The 25,507-nt window shown below is 31.8% G+C and overlaps 1 protein-coding gene across 15 annotated transcripts in view; it reads right to left on the bottom strand.

Moving 5' to 3' along the window:
- LOC143252924 (coiled-coil domain-containing protein AGAP005037-like) overlaps window positions 1-25,507 on the bottom strand; it is a 322,060-nt gene that overhangs the window by 72,452 nt on the left and 224,101 nt on the right. For 10 of the 15 annotated variants that reach the window (XM_076505800.1, XM_076505801.1, XM_076505799.1 and 7 more), the window contains 2 exons: window positions 5,015-5,177; window positions 2,520-2,621 (listed from right to left, as the gene is read on the bottom strand). In XM_076505800.1, the coding sequence (XP_076361915.1) occupies window positions 2,520-2,621; window positions 5,015-5,177 (265 nt within the window). The remainder of the gene's footprint in view (window positions 1-2,519; window positions 2,622-5,014; window positions 5,178-25,507) is intronic. The other 5 variants (XM_076505803.1, XM_076505806.1, XM_076505809.1 and 2 more) reach the window with 1 other exon arrangement.

Below are 25,507 nucleotides of genomic sequence, written 5' to 3'. Positions count from 1 at the left end.
GACTTTCAACGTTAGAAACCGGGTTTTCAAACCCGTGGTGAACAGGGCACAAATACTTCATTGTATAGCTTTGTAGTTTACCTCAAAAAACAAAATTATCACTAAATAACTGAATTGTAAAAGTATTTTAAGTAAAAGCAACTAACAGTTGTTGCTAGTATCGTACATAACTTACATAAATTTCTTCCCATCTATATTCAGACCTGCATCCCTTCAATCCAGGGATTACCGTATGAAGAGCGAATCGTTACCAAAGTACTTGTAATTATAAGTAATTTCGAATAAATTGCGTTACTCTTTCTCCCAGCCACAAATAAAAACAGTTTGTTATGATACGTGAGCTAAAATCATTTGTATAGTGAAGTAAAACTGAAATAATAGAATTTCTAGGTATGCAATGTCCTTTAAAATTAGAAATTAATATTTGTATCTCCTTAATCGTGAATAAAAATAACCAATTTCTAACCTGAAAATGAATAATGCCGTATAACTAAATTCAAAATTATTTGGATTAATGTCGAATTATGAGTACTACTGAAAACTAATTAATAAATTAACATTTTGTTATAATGTAGTTCTGAAAACAATTACCTTAAACTCTAAAAGCTTTCAGTATAATAATTCAGCGAAATTCCAGTTACTTTTTTTCTCAATATAGGAAAACATTCCTATATATCATTTCTGTGAAGATGTGAAAGTTATCACATTTAATATATATGTATATCTAAAACCATCTTTTCAAAGCTAACTATATATTAACATCAAAAGGAGGGATTACGTTAAAAACCTATTTTTTTATTATTAAAACAAGCTTTAACAACTAGAACAAAAATGCTGATATATTAAAAAGTGAAAAGGTGATATAAAGTGTGCTCCGGGTTTTGGAGTTGGCTGAAAAATTAGGACTCACATTGCAGTAAGGATATCCCGTCTATCAGTCTTAACGTCCGTCCGTTCGCTATTCTCATTTGTCAAAGAAAAAAATAGACGTAAAATAAGTCAGAAAAATAAAAACAATAATAAATCAGGAAAGCAAGATATGGGCATTAAAGCTCACAACGCTACACATCGATAACACCCTTCACCGCTTGCAGACAGTTGTGGTAAGGTGAACGTTCTCAAGAGAAATATAAAATGAAAGAGAACGAAAAATAAAATCTTCCCATTAAGGGTAAAAGTAAGGGAACCTAACCTTCTGGCGTTAGCATTCCAGCTCCCATTACAGTAGTAAAAGCTGAAATTAATAGTAGACAAATTGTACTAGTATAAAATTATAAACATCCAATCAAGCTATTTGATCTGAAGTGATAATATTTCGTTACTTACCCATATTGGTAGGACTTTATTTTAGTTTTTCTGTCATTTTAGATTTCTTTGGAGAGCAGTCACTTTACTATAACTAACTACAGGCAGTCAAAAGCGATATAGATGTGAGACGTTGTGGGCTTGAGCATCTATATCTTGCTCTCCTAACTTACATTTATTTCTCTTACTTATTTTGATTTTCCTTTCTTAACATGCGAGACTAGCGAATGGACGTTAACATTGGTAGGCCATGTATTCCCACCACAATGAAGGTCCTATTTTCGTAGTCACCTTTAAAACCCAAGCCACACCTTATATTACACATTATAGCCTGAGCTTTGGTAATCTTTTTCTAGCATATGCAGCATTCTTATTGCAATTGTTAAGGTTTGTTTTAACAAATAAAGTATATATATATATATATATATATATATTACTAAGAAATAGAACTTGCTTGCTACCAAACAGTGTAAAGGTGTTACTGGCATGAGATTTACATCTAATACAGTAAATTCATCTATCTTTAATCTACAAATTAATATTGCATTTATGAGTAAAATGGTTCGTTAAACTGCAACCATTTACACTAATTTTCAAGCGTGTAAATTAGAATCAGAAGAAAAAAACAATAACTAAATATATCTTAATAAAACGGATACGTAGAATAAACTGGTATGACACAAAATAATAACCAACTAAATAAACAAAAAAGTTCATAAAACAAAAGACTATCAGAAAACAACAATTGGATATACTTAATGAAACAAATAGATAAAATAACGGGTGTTAGAAAAACAGTAATTATAAAATAGAATTACAGGTACATAAATGGGTATCAGAAGCAAATAACAACAACTTAATTTAATAAAAGAAATGCATAAAACAAGTGATACAAGAAAACAGCAATTAAATATACGTAATAAAACAAGTGCACATAATAATCAGGTATCAGAAAGCAACAACAGCTAAATATGATTGAAAAAATAGTTCATTAAAAATGTAAAATATGTAAATAGTTACCCGTCTTTTAATTTTGGGTCATTAACTAACATTCAGAACCAGTTGCCAAATTTTAATCATTCACCATGTGTAGTTATAGAAATGTAATAAATAAGAAACAAACAATTACTTTTAAGCCTCAGCAACTATGTCGATAGTTCAATGAAATAACCACAAAGTCATGCAAATGATGGGATGTGTGGAACAGTTCTTACCAGGAGGCAAGGATTGATCCCGTTGCCTCTTTACTGGGCTAGAGGGTGCAGGAACATATGATAATAACTGTGTTGATCCTCGAGGCATCGTCTGCGAGTAGCCTAAGATTGTAAGTTAAATGCTTCTCAGGCAAATTAATTATTCCACAACGGAAATATTGAATATACAGTAATTGGGTATAATAAAGTAAATGAGAACAATCTTAGCTTATTCTGGATAACATTATATTTTCTGAGTAGATGTATCAACTAATTATACAAACACTTTTGCACGTTCTAAGTTTCCTTTACTATCTTACTACTTTAATATGTCCACATAACTACTATACGTTTGAAAGAAATTGCATTTGTTTTTATAGGCAACCCAGTGAAATGGTGGGTATACAGTTTTACTATCAATAAGAAAAAATTAAGTGAAGTATTACTACGTTGCTTTTGTTTTACAAATCACTAATTAAATAAATATTTTGTGCTTCAGCAGTTTAAACTGTGCAATTACTAACAATTTAGAAAGATAATAGGTTTATTGTACAGAAATTATATATGTAATATATATATATATATAGTTCTATGCTCAGCCTTATACACGGTGTTCGAAAAGTCACTGTGCACTTTCAATAGACATGTTTCAATATAGAATACAGGAGGTAAATATGAATTACAATTATAAACAATGTTGAAAGTGACCCCCGTTGGCATCAATACAGGCCTGGATCCTTCTTATTTTGTTTTTAAACATCGCTATCAGTTGCTGGCTTAAAATAGACTGAATGAATGCTGTTATCGCTGCTTTCAAACTGCACAGTGACTTTCCGAACACCCTGCACAATATTATTTAAAACTTAAACATATAGGAAGAAAACTATAGTGGAATGTATAAGTTTTACCGTCACAAAACACGTTAACATACCTAGGTAATGAGTATTTTAATTAATTAATATATATATCTACTTGCTCTTAGGAACATCTGAGATGAATATTATATTAAATAAGAAATCGTATGGTATAGGATTCATTGGTTGTAACTTTATAATAAAAGGTAATAAGTCAACTGATGTAGTACTGTAGCGTATTGTGAATTATGTTCAAAAGGGTTCACATTCTCAAATAAAACGTATTACCTTGTCATTTCTAAAGTATTTTGTTAAATTTCTTTTGGAATATTATTCAATGTTTCGACTACAGACGTGTAAAGTATCATATACGACACAACAAATAATTTGAAAAAGCTCTTAATCCACATAAAACATCAAAATAAGATTATAAATAAAATACAATAATAAATTTATTAATTTATAAGTGTACATGGTTATAAATCATACGTTCCACTTTCAGATTATTAGTGAGAAGTTGGTTAGACATTTTTAATTCTCGTGAAAATGTTTAATTCAACAGTCAGTTTAAAGTGTGACAGTAATATTAATTATCATTCAGAAAGAGACTATTATTGTAAGAAATTATATAAATATTTGAGTATGACTTTTATTTTTTGCTGTTTCTCGAAGTTCAATGAGATATTAACACTTGTGTTACAAATATAATTTAGCCTAAAATTCTAAAAGGTTGTGATGTGCCAAGAGGTTTTCGCTTGAATTTCAATTCTATTCAAACTGTTTAACGAATTGTTATATTATAAGCTAAAATATTATTACAGGTAACAGTAAAAGCAGTAAGATTATACTGTAAGATTAAAATCTGGTACATTTATCTTTGTGTGAAAAATTACAGTTTCTTTAAAATTTTTTTAATTTTTTAGAACCCGCTAAAAGCATGCTCTCCATAGTTTGTTAAACAGTTGTCATACAGAGAAGAATTAAAAGATTCAATTTGATATTTTCCATAAAAGTTTCATTTTCCCTTTTTATCGCATGAACAATATGTGAAAACATTCAAAGCTTTCCCCCTAAAATTAGCAAATACTTAATACTTTCAAGGAAACAGTTACTTATTTTATCAGGTCTTATCTTAAACTATTTACATGACAAATGTATGTATCATTTTAGCTTATTTCCTAACAACTTTATTGCATATTATACACTTTATTGGAATGTTTATTTCTACTCCTACTGCAGCAATGCAGTAAAATGTCATTGTTAACATCATGTGATTTTCACTGTTTTACTTTTGAAAATGTTCCTTTCACTGACTGGTTAAAAATATCTGTCCATATAAAAAATTCTTATTTCATATATGGTAATTTTTCATAAATAATATTAATTCAGGTAACATATAGCTACTTTTGATTGACTTTTATTATAGTTTCGTAAACATACTGCTTTAAATATGCTTTTTTTAAAAAGGCAAATGATGTATAATTATGTTTGCTGGAAAGGTTGTTTGATTTAAATAATTTCAAATGAAATAAAAAAGGCTAGTTTGATATGATGTAAGCAAGCAAGTTTAATGTAATTACTGTTTTATATTCATCACGCTATGTTATTTTGGCAATGAAACATACATTTTTATGCCCAGTGTAACTAAATACAAATATTTACCTGATGTGGTTATTGGTTGTGTTTTCTGCCTGCCTTCTGAAGGTGATGGAGAAAATGCCCTCAAGGATGTCCCAAGTGGTAGTGTCTGCGCACAGCTGACAGAGGGATATGGGTTATGGGTATTATAGTACACTGATCCAGGGTTGGGACTTGACTTTGCTCCCTGGAAAGTACATAAGTAAAACAAAGAAACCTTTAAATCATCATGTATATGCTAATACGAGTCAATTTAAGCTTGATTTTTTTTTACCTTTCAAACTTGTATTCGATTATGAATAAAATTTCTAAGACGTATAAAAATCATGTATCTCTATGTATTTATTTATCATAGACATTTACATTCTTAGATCTCAACACCCACCATGTAAGTTGTATTTACAGTGCTGTTTAGTGTGCTTTTATGGCTGCTCTAGACAGAGAAATTTTAAATGTTGTAGCATATATGCAAATGATACAAATAATAAGCTGATAATAGGAAAATCAATATTAGCTTATATATCAATTACTTTAAAAATGACAAATAACTAAACGACTGAAGTTCAGTCAAAATATGATTTATCTGCAAGTAGATAGAATTTTAGGTGTTCTTGATAATACTTAAAATATCTAGAATTTTTATAAGAAGGTATAAAAAGGGATTAACGAGATTCCCACTGTCCCTATCTACTATCTAGCGAAACCACATCCAAGGGAACGGGCTTGGAGAAATCTTTGTATTATTATGATGCCCATAATAATCAGCATAATAAAAAGTATTATTTTTAAGCCATGGGTCAAAACATTCATTATTGTGTCAGTAGGTTTAGTCTCCTGGTGGGACATAGATAAATCGTTGGATTTATGAAGCTAAAATTAGCGGTTCTGTTCCCCTTAGTTGACACAGCAGCTGGCCTGACGTAGCTTTACTAAAAAGAAAAAGAAAACTTCAGTAATCTTATCTTTTCAAAGACATGAAATAAATTCTGAAAAGTAATATTGATTACTTTCAGGCATAAAAAAAACTATTGTTTCTATTTTCTCGAATTTGGAAAAAAAAAAAAAAAAACTGTCTTGTGATCTAACGAAAGCAGACAGGTAAGTAACAGTTTTAAAACTTCCAAAGTTTATAGTTCATGTTAAAATGAATGAAATGAAGATATATCAGTCAAACCGACACAGACTTTAAAATATTATATCCTGATGCTATAGAATAGTCGAAATATAAGTAATTATGATTAATGTCTTTTGTCAGATTAAGTAGTTTACCATGCTTACTATTAAGTTGCAACAGAAATGGCACAAACAACCCATTGTATAGCTTTTCATTAAAAAATAAGTGTTTGAGGTTTAGATCTGAAACGATGATAACTATATCTCTCCACAATAACTGGTGAACATATCAAACGATACACTATATATTAGAAAATAAACTAAGAAATAAGCATTAAAGAATCGATACAAATTGGAAAATTGAGCAATAATAACTGCATTTTTTGTTAAATTTATATATAATTTGAAAGTAATTAAAAGTAACTCCAAAGTATAAATGTAACAAAGTGTGGTTCAGAAAATTTAAAAATTGCGCATTCAGAAAACAAATGCTAATTAACATAAGTCAATGTGTGATCTTTTTTGAAACTAAAACAAAAGTATGTCTTTGTACTGTTATAAGTTACGCCGAACGATATTTTTGTTAAAGACCAAGCTTTCAAAAGAACAAGGGTTTCATACTGTGCCATTTATTGAATGATTGTACTAATACTGTAAAACTTACCGAATGACTGTGTTAATATTTACTAATTTGTGCAAAACAGTGCTAGTCCCCATCTTCAACTCTTAAAACTAGCGTTGTCTTAATACAAATATATTTTAATATACAATAAGAATACAATTTATAATAACGATTAGTATAAATTATTAATATATTGAATTCTGATAATTTAATAATTGGCTTCAGATTGGCAATTATCAAACTATTTTCAGTTATTGACTGCTTATTGTTATACTTTTTCTTTAGTAGCATTAAGGTCTAATTAGTGATATGAGATTATATATTTGAAAAAATGTCGAGTAATGCTTGACAAATTTTTTAATTCCCCAGAAATACAAGTTTACAGCTACGTATTCATCTGAATAAGATTAACACGAATTATAGTTTATATTTAGTTATTTAATTTTTTATTCTTATAATGGACTTAAGCATACACTGAATTTCAATATGTTACTAATGTTTGCTTAAGGTTAAAATTAACTTATTTATTATACTAGCTGTAGTATCAGTCTCTTGAATGGAAGTTATATAAATTCATGATTAATGAATGGTTACCTTTGGACATTAAAAGTTGCTTCCACTATATGTAATTGAAAGTAACGCCCATAAAAACTGCAAAACACAAAACGTGAAACTACAAACTTGCATCTATCTACGCACTTATCCAACAAACTATATGCTAAATTTGGCGAATATCCACAATAGAGAACGAAGTACTGGTTAACAAAAATGCAAAAACACCCATAAAAACCGAAAAATGCAAAATTGGAAAGAACCCAATAAAACTTTACGCCACATTTAGTGAAAATCCATCCACAGGAGGTGAGGTAGTGTTAAACAACGCAAAACTGAAACTTTTTATGCATCTCCCCCCGGATCCGATAAAGCTACTTAACAATGTTGGTGAAGATCCCACCCTGCGAAGTTGTTACATTAACATACAACAGAAAACTGACAATATATTGTGATTGTTGTCGTGAAAGTAGTAATATTGTTATCATTGATTTCTTTGGTATATCAAACTTTAAAAATCTAGGAGTAGTCAACCCATTTAACTATTGTTGTTTTGTTGCTAAGCACAAAGCTACATAATGGACTATTTGTGCTGTGCCCACTACAAGTATCGAAACCAGAGTTTCAGCGTTATAAGTCTCAAACATGCCACTGAGGGAGCAAACTCATTTAGCATTTACCTGTTAGTTGATTACATAAAATCACTGTCAAATTCATAATGTTTTAAAAATTGCATCATGCAATTTGTATCATCACGAAATAAAATAAGCAACTCCTTATGATCCTATGAGCATGTTTAATTAACGCATTCACAGTCATCGGCAGTATTAATAAATCTCAGGTCCATGCGAAGATATATGCAAATTTGCGATTTCACACTTTTATATTGCAAATTTTATGAGCGTTTTTACAATTACGTTTCAGGGAATCGGCTTTTCATGTGCTATGATAACCTTTAATTAATCATAAATTTACATAACTTCTGTCCAGAGGACGGGTATTCCAACTAGTAATGAAAATGGTAATTTGGAAGTAGGTGTACATCGTCAACGGACGTTTTCAAGACTTTATGCCAATTTAGTAGATTTGTTCCTAAAGGCTTTAAAACGAAGTTACTATTTAATTAAAGTATTTATTGTACGAGTATACACGATTGTAATCAATTAAATTGTATGTATAATGAAGTGACTCGCATTAAACATTTTGCTAAACATAATAATCTTCCTAGTGGATCAAATGAAAGTGATATTTGTGAAATGCCTGTTGTGTTAACGAAACCTACAGTTCTGAAGTTTGATGTAGCAGAAGAATTATTATATTTATCGTAACAGTTGAAGAAGTAGCACAGAAGTTCAATTCAACCCATTCAGCTGTTCATCGTTATCTGCAACAGTTTGGAAAGGTGTCCCCCATAATTTGACAGAAGCAAACCTTAGAGCAACCTTATCTGCACTCTCTTGAACGTAAGTCCCCTTTTTTGTACAGGTTAATGACTGGAGACGAAAAATGGATGTATTATAAAAATGTTAAGCGCCGCAGGTAATGGATCAATGCAGGTACTCTGGCTAAAGCACAGCCCAAAATGGACTTCCACCCTAGGAAAGTCTTGTTAAGCATTTGGTGGGATATTGTTGGTGTGATCCACTTTGAGCTGCTGCCACTCAATGTGATGATTATATCAGATTTCTGTTGTCAACAGTTAGAGCGCTTGAATGTTGCACTGAAAGAAAAGAGGTATGTTTTGATCAATCGTAAAGGTGTTGTGTTACACCAGATAATGCACGGCCCCATACAGAAAAAAAATCACATCTGGAAAGATTGAAGACTGGGAAAAAAACATTTACATTATCTTTATTCTCCAAACCTTGCTCCACCTTATTATTATCTATTCCGAAATTTGCAGAAATATCTTGATGAAAAAAAGAGCTTGGAACACATGAAGATGTCAAATCTACTCTCTCTACATTTTTTTCCTCTAAACCCCAAAATTCAGAAGTGGCATTCAGAAGTTTGTGAATCGTTGGCAGTAAGTAATTAAGAATAATGGAATATATGTTATTGATTAAATAACATTAAAAGCGTTTGAAACCCTTTCTCTTTTTCTGAACCTAAAATCAGACATTACTTAAGGGATGACCTGATACAATATTCTATAACACTCTCCGTACAAAATCTAAATTGTTTTAAAGAGGATGTAACTGTAAGAAAAATAGCTACGACTTTAACTTCTGTGGCAGGGAATTTAAAATAATAATGTGGCACAGTGATCTACCCATTAATACAAGAAAATGTTGTAAAAAATTTTCTTTCTTAATTCCAACTTTGACGAAACTATTTCCACATCACGTTAGTGAGGATAAGATTAATAAGTTTATTGTTTATTTCTTGTTAAAAATAAAGCTATACAGTGAGCTCTATGTGCTCTGCTCACTATAAATATCCAAATTTTGAATATTATAAGCGCCAAGATTTTTATTCTCACCAAAGTAAAAACGACAAAGATTCAATCTTGTACAAATGCAACTTAAACAGATCAAGAAGAAATATCTCTCATTCATAATACAAGATGATAAATGAGAGTTAAAATTAAATGGCTTATTTTGCTTTAACCAGGCACTGTTGAGTGAGATGAATTATCTCTATATATTTTTAAAAATGTAAAGTATTTATTGAAACAATCTGGTTTTGGCATTTAGGGAGAAAATTGTGTAAATTTTGTAGACTTATATTCGACATAAACATTTAAATATGGGTTGTTATCGGTTTAAATATATTTAGAGTTAGTACTTGCAACAAATGTATCGCCAAAAAAGCTATAACTTTCATAAACATAAACAGATATGATGGTTTGTTTGATTACTTTAGAGCAAAACCACATTAGGTTATCTTCTGTATCCATCGCGGGGAATCGAACCACCCTTTTGAGCGTTGTAAGTTCGTAAATTTACTACTGTCCACCGAGGAGTCAGATATAAGGAAAATACAAAAAAATGAAAGTTAAAAACCGCTGTAACATAATTGACATATATAGGGAGAGTCACAGAATAAATAAATAAAATAGGGGGAAAATTAAAAAGTACTGCAACATAAAGCTGAACGTAGACTTTATGGAACACATTAGTGTAATTGTGGAACCTACACTATATTACAAGTAAGATGTAATCTGAAGCAAAACAAAATAAAAACACTTTGTTTTTCATATAATGCTACAACATTTTAACTGGATGATGTTACATTTGAATAAGTAACGTCTTATATGAGTCTTTCTATTGTGTTGTATATTCTTCTTTTATGAAACTCATATTCCAAACAGACGTATGTAAAGAAAACTCACTTTTGAGCTCAAAAGTAAAACTATTAATTTTAGAACTAATATTCGTTTTGGAGTAATAAATAGCGGCCATTGTTTCATTTTAAAAATATAATTTACTTAATAATCACTCAGTTTATATTTCTAAACAATATTTTGTTGAACATGAACCAAGTTAACGGCAGAAATACTGATAAAATTGGGATTTTGATAACAAGACACTGAATGTACTATTATCAACATAACAATTTTACTTAGTTGCTGTAGTTGTGGGTATGTTATTAGAACAAAATTTCAAAAAGGGACTATTACGTTCTGTTCTGTATTTTAGCGTTTTTTCACGTTATAAGTCTACTTCTGTCTTTACACATTGAACTGGTTTTCTGATATTACATCGATAATAATATTTTGGTATGTTCCAAGTTAAATTTATGGTTAGTTTCCAAAACAAGCGTAACAACAGTTAAGTTCCTTGCATCTTGCCGTCGACAGTGACAAAAACGTAATCTTTTAATGTTAGTGCAAGGGACCATTTAGTTAGACCAATTTGCACAAAGTTACCTAAACACTGAACTCAATAAGGTACCTTATTTTTTAAAAATTATTATGAGAACTTTACCTTTGTTCAATTTATGAAAAAAATATCTCCTGTAGGCTTATAACTTAGTCCAATATGATTATTTTTCAACAATCTAGCTAACTATTGAAGGAATGACTTCATTGTTTTCATTATTAGATGATTCGATTGATTTAAACTAACCTGAAAATGGATCATTTTGAATTATCAATTAAACAAATATGTATTGAGAACGAGGACTGTGCTCTTATTTGCCTTAAATTCCTTTCAAGCGCATTTATAAGCATTAAAATAAGTCTAAAAGAATACATTAAAAATATGTTCTGAAAGCATTTTTTTCTTTTTTACGGTACTGCTCTTTATAGTTGTATTTCATAAACATTAAAAAGTGTAAAAACCAAGGAAATCAAAACTCATACCAACTAACTACTAAAACTACTGGATATACTTATATAAATTCGATATACATAGAGAGAATTACTCTCTATAGTTCGCATACTTATCAAATACTGCTATTCATCTAGAGGTATGAATTCAAAACTTAAACGGAAAATTATACAGTTTTCAAGTTCGAACCTAGTTATGTAAAACTATAAATTACGCAGTCTTTTACCAAGATATTTATATCTTTCTGATATTGTAATTTTAATTTTTGCTACCTTAACCAGGGCAGTCGAAATATTACTACAAATAAATATTTTAATATGTTTTTGGATATTGCACAAAATTGCTTATGAGTTACCTGTGCTATCCGTTGGTACTTTTGACTGATAGTTAGTCAAAAGAACTCACCATCACCTTCCTGCGCTACTCTTTACTTGACTAAATATTGAGATGTTGACCGTCACACTTATAACGTAACAACGGCCCCAAAGTGAAGTGCACGACTTTTGTTTTCGGTAACGTGGCACAAATAGTGGATCCGAAGATCCACATTGTGGCACGCTAACCTTGGTAAGTTCTAACCTGTTATTGTTAGGAAAGACGAAAAGTATAATTTTACAGCAAAGGGAAATGCCCATGAGGTTAACAGGAGCGCTTTAACTTTAGAAAAAAAAAATTACATTAAGTATATTTATATATTTGGTGAGTGGCTAATTCTCTACACATTATAATTAAAATTATTATGAATTAATAATTCTTATAGCTATACGATACTTCGCTCATATAAATAATTTTCGACACAACTTTGGGAAAAACCCATTAAGGAAAGACGTAACATATAACAGAGTTAATCAGTTGTCTATTCTAAGTATTTCGAAAAGGTCAATTAAGGTGGTATAAGCATGTAAGAATGATTAAATATTATTAGGAATATTATACACATAATTGTTATAGACCATTACCTTATATAAACAGATAACATTGATAAACAAAGTGGAAAAATTGACTGAACGAGGGTGGTAACAGAGATTGGGAAATGAAAAGTCAAAATAATCTGAACGAGTATTTAAAATACTTGTTGAGTGACTATCACTTCATGTTGTTTTGAAATAATGTTGACTGGACCATAGAAATATCGTTAAAAATAAAAAAAAACAAGTAGATTAAGTAATGCTAATAGAAAAAAAAAAGAAGAAAGAGATTGTTGGTGTAATTAATATTTCAGGCAACATGTCTTCATCGGAACTAACAAATAATTAGTCCTCAAGAAGGGCGGAAGCCCAAAACGTTAACTATACCGATAAAAACATACTTTATCAGTACTACTTAACCTGTTTGTTTTCGTACTAATTTGTATTGCTGAAACTGTTTCTATCAACCTTAAAATTTACATCGACAAGTTTTTTACTTTTTGTAAATTACGTCTTCGAGTGTGTTCCTTCATGTGGTAGAACAATGTTGACTGGGTATTGTAACTTACGTTGACAAGATTGTTTCTTTTATGTTGTGCTATTTTATAATTTGTTAGTTCTATGTTATTCGACGACATAAACATTAATTCTTGAGCATTTACATTTCTGTGTTATGAGTGTCTGATAAGAGTTTGTATTGTAATTTGATAACATTGTTTTCTTTAATTTTTATCAGTTCATTGACAAACCGTAGTAAATAATGTAGTAACTGAATTTTGCTGCAACACGTTAAAGACATATAAAAACCAATGGTTTGTTTAATAATTATGATTATGTAGTGATTTTATTACAAAATAAATGCACTCGTGTAAATTTATAAGAGATGACTATATACGACTGAAATCTAATTTTTCTGCTGTTCAAAACTAAGTTCAGTCGTACGATGCAATAAGTTTTTGAACTACTCAAATACTGGAAACTAAGTACAAATTACAATAGAAAAATTTGGGGAAGTGAGTCGGTTATGAAGAATATCAGAGAGAACTATTTTTTTCAATTTATAAAGATAATATGTTTTCATAAAAAAAATGTGAGATATCGGTCAATTCAAAGAACAAGCGAAATGCCATTGGAAGAATAAATATTGTTGGGCATAAAAGTGCAAATCAATTACAAAGTCTGTATGCTTTTATACATTAAAAAAAGTCTGTCTATCTTATCTTTACCGCGCTGGTACAGCGCTAAACTTTCGGATTTATAACCATAAAATCAGAGAGTTCGATTGCCCCGCTAAATCCTGTGGCTTTCCTATGAGAAAAACACAAACTATCTTATCTAAAAATCAAATCCCTCGACTGATAACTTTAATGAGTGTAATAATGTTATTTCATGAAAATTATTCTTTGGTATAAAAATCTTCAGAAGTTTTAGTTTAAAGTGGGCTCGGCATGGCCAAGCGTATTAAGGCGTACGACTCGTAATCTGTGGGTCGCGGGTTCGCATCCCCCTCGCCCCAAACATGCTCGCCCTTTAAGCCATGGGGGCGTTATAATGTGACGGTCAATCCCACTATTCGTTGGTAAAAAGTAGCCAAGGTGGATGGTGATGACTAGCTGCCTCCCCTCTAGTCTTACACTGCTAAATTAGGGAGGGCTAGCGCAGATAGCGATTCTACAGCGATTAGAAAACTACTGTTCTCACAAGCCTAAATGATAGTTAAAGTGAGTTTTTCACACTAATTTATAATAAAATTAAATTTTATTTTTGTTAGTGCCATTTTATATTATTTTCAAAACTTTTCTGACAAGTTGAACGGTTGAATTTGTTATAGTGCGATTTTTGCTCCATAACTTTCGATTATAGATTAGGAGTGAAGGGTTGAACTAGTTATGATATCAGCATTACTGAATTAGAGTAAAACTGGGTTAGTGTCATTGTACAATAAAACAAAGCTAAGCAGTTCAAGATTACAAAAAGACCTATTGACTGAAAGGTTACTTAAAGTATTATCAAAATGCAGGGCAAATTAATGGGTATTATTCTGTTATTACAGTTTCCTAGCTTATATAATATGCCAACGCTACTATAATAATAAAACACTTTTTCCCATTAGAACCTGGTAGTCATCACAAACGTTTTCCAAATACAATATTTTATTTTTCTGTGAATTTTTATAATGTCTAATCCATGACTTACTGAAAAAGCCGCATTAATTTTGTGTTTAGTAGCATCTATATTAGTTTAGTTAATTGAGAATGAATAGAAAACAAATATTAAGCCTTGTTCTCAAGCTATTGGTGTACAACAGGCAGATTAACTGATTAGCGAAAACACGCAACAAAAAGAACGACAACAATAACATGTTCTCAGACATATCTACAAGTTCTTAAATCCTATTAGGAGGTAGACGATGTGCTTTAATCTTCTTTTTTGTATTCTTCCACGACTCAACATTCCTGTTACTGTTTTAACTAGAAGAATTCTTATAATGTTATGACTCAATACTTTATTGATGATAAATAATATTCTTTGAAATTTTAATTAGTTTCCGAAAATGGTATTTTTCAGTAAAAGGACAAGGGATCGTGCACAATAAAATAATATGAATAAATTGGAAGGAAAACCTAAACATTTAAAAATAAAAATAAAGTTAACGTTTAAAATGCAAAAATAAATATTTGTATTTCTCCGACCGCAAACACTAAAGATTACATCTTTTGGTAGCTTTGCATTTTCATCATCAGAAATAAAAACTTATGTGACAAAAAAGTAGTTTTGTAAGAAAGTTTATCTCATTGTAATCTGTGAGGGTGTTATGAGTACTGTAAACAAGAAGTCAAAATTTATTTCCGTGCATTATCACCAGTTAACCCTTCATCCCCATCTAACAGATAATTATTTATTTTTACAACATAAATTTATATTCGTTCTCTAATATACAATTCACTTTGAATATTAGATTTTTATATAATTATTGTTTCATGCCATTGTACTCAATGACCTGTTTCGATAGTGTGTTCAAGAAGAGGAGAAATTAGCATATTATTAAGAACGTAACTTTTATGTTCATTAACACGATATTTAAAATTACGTTTAGTTTGACCAATAAATTTTGATAGGCAAGACATTTATTTACTCAACATCACCTACCACCATCTCTTTTACCAATGAGAAAGAAGGATTGACCAAAAATTGTTACGCCTCTACCACTGAAAGAAAATTGCCATAACAACTAGGGCATTTCAGATCCATTTTGTTCAAATTATAAGTATGTGTGTGTGTGTTTTCTTATAACAAAGCCACATAAGGCTATCCGCTAAGCCCACCGAGGGGAATCGAACCGCTGATTTTAGCGTTATAAATCCGTAGACTTACCGCTGTACTAGCAGGGGACTTATAAGTATGTAGTTTATGGTAATGACGAAATAAGAGTACTGGTTAATATAAAATATTGGTAGCCAACTATGCACACTTGTTAAACAAACCAGTTTTGATAATCTAAACTATAAATATGGTCACTCTGCATTCTAAACAAGTGGCTATGTAAGCGCATACACAGTTAGGTAACAATATATTAAAACCAGTGATATATTTATTACAATTTACTAAAGTATCTTAGTCTGAGTGTGTGTGTGTTTTTTCATTTAGCAAAGCCACCTCGGGTTAGCTACTGAGTTTACCGAGGGGAACCGAACCCCTGATTTTAGCGTTGTAAATCCGTAGAATTACCGCTATACTAGCAGGGAACTGTTAGTCTGAGAGGAAGGAGGGTTTATACTACAACGAATCATGATGATTAAACCGAATATCGATAATCCCTATCCTGTTCATTCAGAAATTAGACTTAAATAATTTGTTCCGTGTTGGCTAAATTATTGGCCATCATCCACCTAAATCTTAAAGCAGAATTAATTTATCAAGTACTCTACATTCCCGGGAATAAAAGAGGAAAGTAAAGTAATGTAAAACCTAAATAAGAGAAGACGCTAAAAGAGCTTCAACCGTGCGCGAACTTCAGTTGAATCAGTAAAAATAGACCAAACCATCTATAACAAACTAGGAATGATAAACGGAAAAAGCAGAGTCTGAAACCCAAATTGAATGACTTCTAACAAATCTACAAACAACGTCGCTTTAATTCGACATGTAAACAAATAAACACCACTTTGTAAGTATATACAGCTGTGTACAAACTATATATATATATCTAAATAAGCGAAACCAGACCAATTATGTATGACATCCAAGAAAAAAAATCTTCCAAAAGTTAGAGAACCAAAAGTATTTAATCAAAACACGTTCAAACATTACGATACTTTCCCTTCATGTCTCTCGTTAGGCCAGCAGTAATATTATAGGTTTGTTTGTTTGTTTGTTTGGAAATTTCGCACAAAGCTACTCGAGGGCTATCTGTGCTAGCCGTCCCTAATTTTGCAGTGTAAGACTAGAGGGAAGGCAGCTAGTCATCACCACCCACCGCCAACTCTTGGGCTACTCTTTTACCAACGAATAGTGGGATTGACCGTAACATTATACACCCCCACGGCTGGGAGGGCGAGCATGTTTAGCGCGACGCGGGCGCGAACCCGCGACCCTCGGATTACGAGTCGCACGCCTTACGCGCTAGGCCATGCCGGGCCAATATTATAGGACTTACAACGTTAAAATCTGGGTTTCATTTCCCCGCAGTGGACATAGCACAAACGGCACATTGTGTAGGTTTCTGCTAAAATAATATCAATACTATCATTTCTCCTGATATAAACTGTTCATTATTACTTTACGATATTTAATAATTTTGATAAATTACAGTAAAAAAAGGGCAATACTTGTAATCTACTTGTTTTCCTAACGCTACCTTCCAGTGGCGGTAAGTTTGAAGGCTTATAACAACAATAACCAAGTTTCAATACCCGTATGCAGCGCATTGTGTAAGTTAGTTTAAAACCAAATAAACTACTAAGGATATTTTAAATACTACATAGTAAATAGCTGATATTTGAAATGTTGATAAAATGTAGAATGTCTTATGTAGAATGATTTTATTACAACAATTAAAATAGCTTTAAAGGCGTTTACTACTTATACCATCACAACTGCAATTTAATCTGAAGGCGAAATAATTTTTACTAATTTACAAAGAAAAAACGAAACATAACCATAGGTCTTATGACGTGTCTACATTTCTTTCCACAAAACTACACAATGAGCTATCTGCGCTAAGTGCGCCTCGAAGAAACGAAATTTCAGTGATTTTTTCACAAGGGGTTATTTAACATTTTATTCTTGGCCCTCCCAGCGGCATAATGATATATTGGCGGCCTTATACCGCTAGAAACAGGGTCTCGATACCTTTGCTGGGCAGAATACAGATATAACTATGTGTAACTTTATGATTAGTAACAGACAATTTTCCTTCATTTGATCAACATTTTCTATTTTCTGGCCAAAAGTTGATTTTTTTCAATGATATTTTCTGTTTTAAAGCTTAAAAAACGAATGTAAAACACAACAGAAACATCAGAAAATGACTGTGTTCAACGGAATAGTAAAGAGAAATTGTGTTCAAAATGCAACAAATGCATTTGATGTGATGTAAATACGCTGAAATATACACCGATAAAAGCTATCCAAGAGAAACAGGCAGAAAAAATTTACAAGAAAAAAGAAATAAAAACAGAATACAAAACTTATGCAATGTTCCGCTAGTTTAGACTTTGTGAGTCTTTATTTTTATGTTTCTTTTTTTTATTATTAACTTTTATAATATTCTCTCCTTTATTCAAAACACATATCGACATTAGGTTTATCTTAGTAGTCATTATGAAAGCAACATTGAAACTTTATATACTGTAATTCTTGAAAATAAATTCCGATTTTTTGCCACAACAGAGTAGTTTCAAAGGTGTAGTGTATGATGAATTGCGTTGTCTTGTGTGTAAGAGTTTAAACGCTTATACAAAAAGGAATGAAGGTTTTGTTTGTTTGTGTAACAATTTGTTACTACTGGTTGTTGTCGGGATATTGTATCGTGTAAAAAATAAATCCATTCCTAATTATGTTGGTAAAATACGTGAATTTGTGGTGTGGGTGTTAATGATATATAATATATGAAATTCTGTTTACGTATTTATGGTAAAGTGCATTTAAGGTACGATATACTTTACAGATTATAATAATGTCTGAAGGATTTCCAAGTGAGTGCAAGTGTTACTTTGAAAACTAGCTTTAGAAGTGTTGCATAAAAATACACAAAAATGTACACCTAGATATTTTTATTTATTTTTTGTTTAAATTTGTCATAATACCAGATTTGTATATTTGTTCTTGTTTCGAATACTTTAGATAGTATACTTAAATGTTTTTGCCATAAACACTTTCCACAGCACTTTTGTTTTATACAGTTATTCCATAATGTATTAAGTTGTATTTCAGGAGAATTTGGATTGCATTTAAAATAAATCACATTACAAGAAATCCGCTAATCTAAAGAATGCTTTCGTTTGTTACCCCCTGATGACAAAAATTGTACCTTTGAAAATTCTTGGGTAGTTATGTTTCTGTACATGAATTATATTTACCACAAACTGCAAATATTACAGTTATGATCAAGTGATAAGTTTTAAATAATACGCCGGTTTTGTTCAAGAAAGGTAATCAGACAGTCAAGCCAAATCCCTCTCACCCCAAGCTGACACATATGATCCAGTGCTGAACTTTGGATTAATTGATAACACTCATCCCCTCTCTAAACTTAAGATAGAGAGATATTGCCTGGTCTTAAGTTTAAAACATATAAATACTTTTGTTTTGTTTGAAAAAAATGGCAGTGTTTCAAAACATTCTTCTAAGTTGCTGCACATATTTTAATAAAATGCAATTTTAAACCTTTCTCTTATCTTTCTGGTTGTAACCTTTCAGCATTTGGTGTATGAATGCAATTGAAGTGAGAATAGAAAGTATTTTTCGTGTTTTATAATAACAATGTTTTCCAAACACCGTGCCCTTTGCCAACCCGTGGCCGATGACTATACCAGTTAAAAGTCATGCAGGTGCATGAGAAATTTTGGGACGATTACGTCACAGGACTTTCCAAAATGAAATTATATTTCTTGATTACATAATAGTAAGCAGTGCACGAAAGTTTAGAGCTTAGTATAGTGTTGAATTGTATATTGGTAAGGCTAACGTGTTCACACCAATAAACCACGAGAAACACAATCTTTGTATGGACTGAGTCCCAACAAACATCAAGACAAAACATTCAGCCACACGTTCAAATCAAGTACCAGTTTTCACATAAAATGCAAGTGTGAATGAAAAGTCATGCTGTACAGTTCGTAAACATTTCCCGTGGACTTCTGTGTCTTTGGGTTGGTCAAATCGACCCTTGGTAATTGATATTCAAACGATTGATAGACTTTGAAGAACATGTAAAAAGTAGAGGAAAACTTTGATTTTAGTGTACTACACAAAAGCCTCCTGTAGTGGACATCTCGATACAGATTAATAGTTCCATAATCAGAGCCACACTAGAGTGAATAATACAGGTATTCGAAAGAAAAGCTCGGAAGACATTCACTGTTTTATTGTTACCATAGATCGTGACATCCTTTAACATTATTCATGTGAAGACTGTTTATGAAATTTTTATTTGTGAAAGAGTAAGAGGTCAATGGAAACAACACACTTTTACGTGAATAATCTATTGAGACAAACTGTACGGAAATGTTTTCACACCAATACACAAATTAGCTTTAAAATACAGAATGAATAGATTTTACTTTGTCATAGCTAAAGATTGTTAATGCTATCTCTGAGAACGTTCCGTATCCTGACAGAGGTTTCCTCACCCCAACTAATAAGTGCCTCAAAAGCTATTGTACAAATGTTGGGCTGTGAAGATGACAAAATGATTTCAAGCATACTTACTAACAGTGTTTACACACCGGCACGCCAATCACTATATCATGTCTGGTCCGAACATTTAGCGAAAAAATATTCAATACTAAAAGCTTCCAAAATCAATGGTAATATAAAAAGAAACTACTGCGTGTATTAGGAGGATAATAACCTTGAGGTAAAAGTGTACTAAGTTCTACATCATCCTTTTTTTTTTGCTAAACCTTTATATTTATCAGAATTTATAGTTATTGTTTTATAAGTCGATAGAACATTAACAATACAAGTGAGGATGCGTGTGTGTTTGTGCTAAATGTGTCTTATTATTATTATGAAATTCCCATTTCGCCAAACTGTGGAAATAAAAAATATTATTCAGTGTTTTCAGTGTTTATTGTTTCCATTTACTTCGTGATTTTTACTGCTAATATAAACTTATTAGCATAAGTTGTTTTTTTTGTAATATTGCAATGATAAATAAACCCTTAGTATAACCAAACTTAAAGAACAGCTCAGCCTAACTACTAAATGTAAAGTGGCATTGTACACTTCTTTAAGAAACAGCGGTAATTGTCTAGCTGTGTTTGTTTATGAATTTCGCTCAAAGCTACACGTAGGTTATCTGCGCTAGCCGTCCCTAATTTAGCAGTATAAGATTAGAGGGAAGGTAGCTAGTTGTTACCATCCACTGCCAACTGTTGGGCTACTCTTTTACCAACGAGTAGTGGCATTGACCGTTACATTACAGCAGAAAGGGCGAGCATATTTAGTGTGACGGGGATTCGAACCCACAACCCTGGGATAACGAGTCGAACGCCTTAACCACCTGGCCATGCCGCGCCATCTTGTTGTGTAAACAGTATACAAATATTTTGCCTACTGATGTAATACATTTACTGGTAGAAGCGGAGTTGTGCTATAGATAATGAATTGTGTCTAGTCTTTCAAAAATAAACTGTATTTTACGAAATTCAAGGAGAAAACATCTTTAACTTTCTTGCAAATATTTTGAATAATAAGGGTCTTAAAACAAAATATTAAAATACTTTGAAAAAGTATAAGGTTGCGTTTATTTACTGTGTGAGATTGACTTACGATATTATATATAAAAGTAGTATATTGCAATTATTTCATCTAGCTAATTCCTATAACTCAGTTATAGCAAAAAACGCGAGGGCTATCTGCGCTAGCCGTCCCTAATTTAGCAGTGTAAGACTAGAGGGAAGGCAGCTAGTCATCACCACCCACCGCCAACTCTTGGGCTATTCTTTTACCAACGAATAGTGGGATTGACCGTCACATTATAACGCCCCCACGGCTGAAATGGCGAGCATGTTTGGTGCGACGGGGATGCGAACCCGCGACCCTCGGATTACGATTCGCATGCCTTAACCCATCTGGCCATGCCAGGCAATTACGTAGCAAACGATGCCGCAAACACACAAGAAACATTCTATGTTCCTTTACCACTGACCCTTTGTATAGCAGAAAAAAAATATAATTCACATATTATCCTTACACAAATTAAAATAAATAAATAAATAAAAAAACTATTTTCAAAATTACCCGATACATATTTCCATGTTCGATTCCTTGGGTACTTCAGCATTTAAGTAGTACGCTAACATAAACTGTTAGTGTTTGGCTAGTTGTGGCTAGTTTGACAAGATGTCATTGATTTTTTGAGATATATTCTAAGATACTACCATTCAGGAAAAATCAAAATCACTTTACAATTGAGGAAATAATATGCATGCAGTAAACAGTACAAATAAACTTCAGTCAAAAGTTATCGGCCCTCGTGATGTCCAATTTTTTTTTATATTTGTTTAGAATTACACACAAAGCTACACAATGGGCTATCTGTGTTATGCTCACCAGGGGTATCGAAACCTGGCTTTTAGCAGTGTGAGTCTGCAAACATGCCGCTGTGCCACTGGAGGGTTACTTTACATTTGGTTGGTACAACTACACATCCAGAAATTTGGTTTTATTTTCTTGTTTTCTGATTCATACTCTTAAACAAACTTCTCGTTCCGATACATTTATCACACTTATGTTGAAACAGTATTGACCAACTATTGTTTATATATAGACATCACAAACTAGATTGTTTCCTTAAATTCTTTTTGCCACTAACATCGTATTTTAAGACTTATACTCTCTCTCGAATAATTATGTACTCTTATGAAAAATCTAACGTGCTCAGCACAGCTACTTTCTAATACTCTAAACTAAGATAGTAATAATTCGCGAAAAATTGTAATATTCTTTAAAAGTATATTTTAAATCAAACTTTAATTTCAATTGAAAATAATTTAATAGAAATGTTCAAAAGTGTGTTGAAACGTATATTTTTTAAATTTGAGATTGAAATCAGTTCATTTTTCAGGATTTTATGTCAAATAGTCTAAGTAAAAAACGGGAATATTAAAATATTTAAGACGAAAACTAATATTAGTTAAAATATTGTTCAATACTAGTAAGTTATAAAGTGAATCATAAATGTATTTTAAAAGCATGGATTTTTTCATGACTTTCTGAGAAACCACAGATATGAAGTAAATAAACATCCATCCAATGACACCCAGACATTGCTGATTCTAGCAGATAACCGCCCAAAGAACATCTCAGATGAGGGAATGCACCTAACTCGGGTGTTTCACTGGCCCAACTTCTCCAGGAAGCAATAAAGAAAGCATGCCAAAGGATAAAATGCATTCCGTAGAGAAAAAAATGGAAGAGAAAAGCCTGACTCATCATTCTTGTGTTCATTTTGGCAATGGTTTCTTCACCTCAATTACAAGACTTAGTCTAATTTCTTTGTCAAAATATTCACTCACTCCTCATCAAGCAAAGTATGGTCGTGTTATGAAAACAAGCTGTACCTACATAATGTGCTTTTTCCGCTTAAGATTTAACATCATGAATGCTAATTATAAAATCAATAAATTTCAAACGACACAAAAAGTCAGATTACGATAATAATTCATAAACAAGTTATATGAATCCAATTTACCTGTGCCACATTATTACAAAGCATACAATTTTACAATATCACAACACTTCATTTCAAGAGAAGTTAAATAATTGCTTTGTTCTAGAAATGTTAGATGCAAATATTTCTGTAAAATAATGGGCAAACGAAACATTACATCTAATTATTAATTTTGTGTTTTATATTTTACGATTGAATGTAATAAACATGAAAGATACAAGTGTCAGAGAAAGATTACAAAATTCTCTATCTTAAAACAATCAGCCTTTCATAAACTTTCAATTAACAAAGCTATTTAACAAAACAAAGAATGTGGAGGTTTTTGTTCTCTTCTTATATTTTAAATTCTTACTCTACTCTGCAAAAGAAGTACTGTCTTCTTGTCTTTTATGTTTCTTCTAAAGCTCTTTTTGTGAATCGTTAACTTCAAGTACTAATAAATGACTGGGTCGAAACTTTGTATAATATTAATCTAGTCTGCTTTGCAAGAATGTGACTGGGCAAAACTTAAACTTGCTTCTCCAATTACTGACACTGAGAATATCTCAGCGACTCATCTGTAAGTCATCTATAAACTAGATTTTGATGTTCGTGGTAGGCATAGCACAAACACCTCATTTTGTAGCTTTGCAATTAACAACCAGCAAACAATATAATTCTGAGTTTGCTCTTACGGTATTCATTGATAATAAACGTAAACATTTTAATTTACTGCTATACCTGATGAAAAGGGTTCTGTAATATACAATGAAACTTTTTCATACACTCTAAAAAAGTACAGGAGATCCGAAGGCTTTTTACCAAAAGAGCTTAGTTTCTTACGCTCTACGTATAAATAAGAAAACAAGGAATTATCATACGGCACGATTTAAAAAGAAATGATAAACTAATTTAGCAGAAACATGATAAGTCTGTGTTAATGAAGTTTAATTATTTCAATAAAGAAATTATAATACTTTTTCTTTATTTTGATTTGGACATGAAATAGCTATCCTAAAATACTAATCTGCTAGTCTATATCTTCGTTGCAGAACACTATTGGCAGTAAAATATTTTTTTTAAAGTTAAAGGGTCCAGCTCTGTATCATAGTAGATATTTTTATTTGAACTGATATACTGGAAACCGTCACATTTTGCGTTACCGTATCAAACTCCTCGAATTCGGTCTCATTGACTTGTAGACTACGTTTTAGGTATAATGTTAATGAAATGTATAATACAATTCCCTTCTCTCACTCTTTGTATGCATATACATTGCTGGCCAAAATATTAAGACCAATGAAAATAAAGAAAAATATAAATTTTGCGTTGTTAGACTCAACCTCCTATTTCAGTAGAGCTTAGAAAGTCGAAAATAAGAAAAGGGAAAATAAAAATAATGTTTTTAGCATTTAATAGGGAAAATGTGAACACTATGAAATTAGCCTAAATACTAGCTAGTCAAAAGTTTAAGGCCATACTGAAACGAAGCGTTAACACGTAACGAAATTTAATCATTCGTGTTCAAACATTAGTGTTGTCAACATCTCCCACTGACAGCTCCTGTGTTATGGTAAAAACATGGCAAAGGCTAAAAGGTTGACAGAGTTTGAACATGACAGAATTGTCGAGCTGCAAAAGCAAGGTCTCTCTCAACATGCCATTGCTGGTGAGATTGGGCGTAGTAAAACTGCTGTTGCAAATTTCTTAAAAGACCCTGAGGGATACAGAACGAGAATTTCAAGTGGTCGGCCAAAGAAAATTTCGCCGGCGTTGACCAGGAGGATTCAACGGGTTGTCCGGCAAGACACCAGCCGATTGTCGAACCAGATTAGGACCCTTACGGATGCAGAATGCAGCTCCAGAACAATAACACGGCATCTACGAGAGAGAGGCTTTAAAAACCGTAAACGTCTTCAAGGGCCATGCCTCCTTCCACACCACAAAACAGCTCAGTTAAAGTTTTCTGAGAAGCACCAAACATGTGACGTAGAAAAATGGCAGAAGGTTTTCTTCTCTGATACCCAGATGGCTTCCAACGTTACTGGCACGATAGTGATATCCCACCGGAGACATTTTCTACACGACACAGCGGAGGAGGTTCCATCATGATCTGGGGTGCTTTCTCCTTCCATGGAACAATGGAGCTTCAGGTTATACATGGGCGTC

The sequence above is a fragment of the Tachypleus tridentatus genome, chromosome 6 (genome assembly GCF_004210375.1).
Source record: "Tachypleus tridentatus isolate NWPU-2018 chromosome 6, ASM421037v1, whole genome shotgun sequence".
NCBI classification, from domain to species: domain Eukaryota; kingdom Metazoa; phylum Arthropoda; class Merostomata; order Xiphosura; family Limulidae; genus Tachypleus; species Tachypleus tridentatus.
This window is presented reverse-complemented; position numbering and strand designations above follow the sequence as displayed.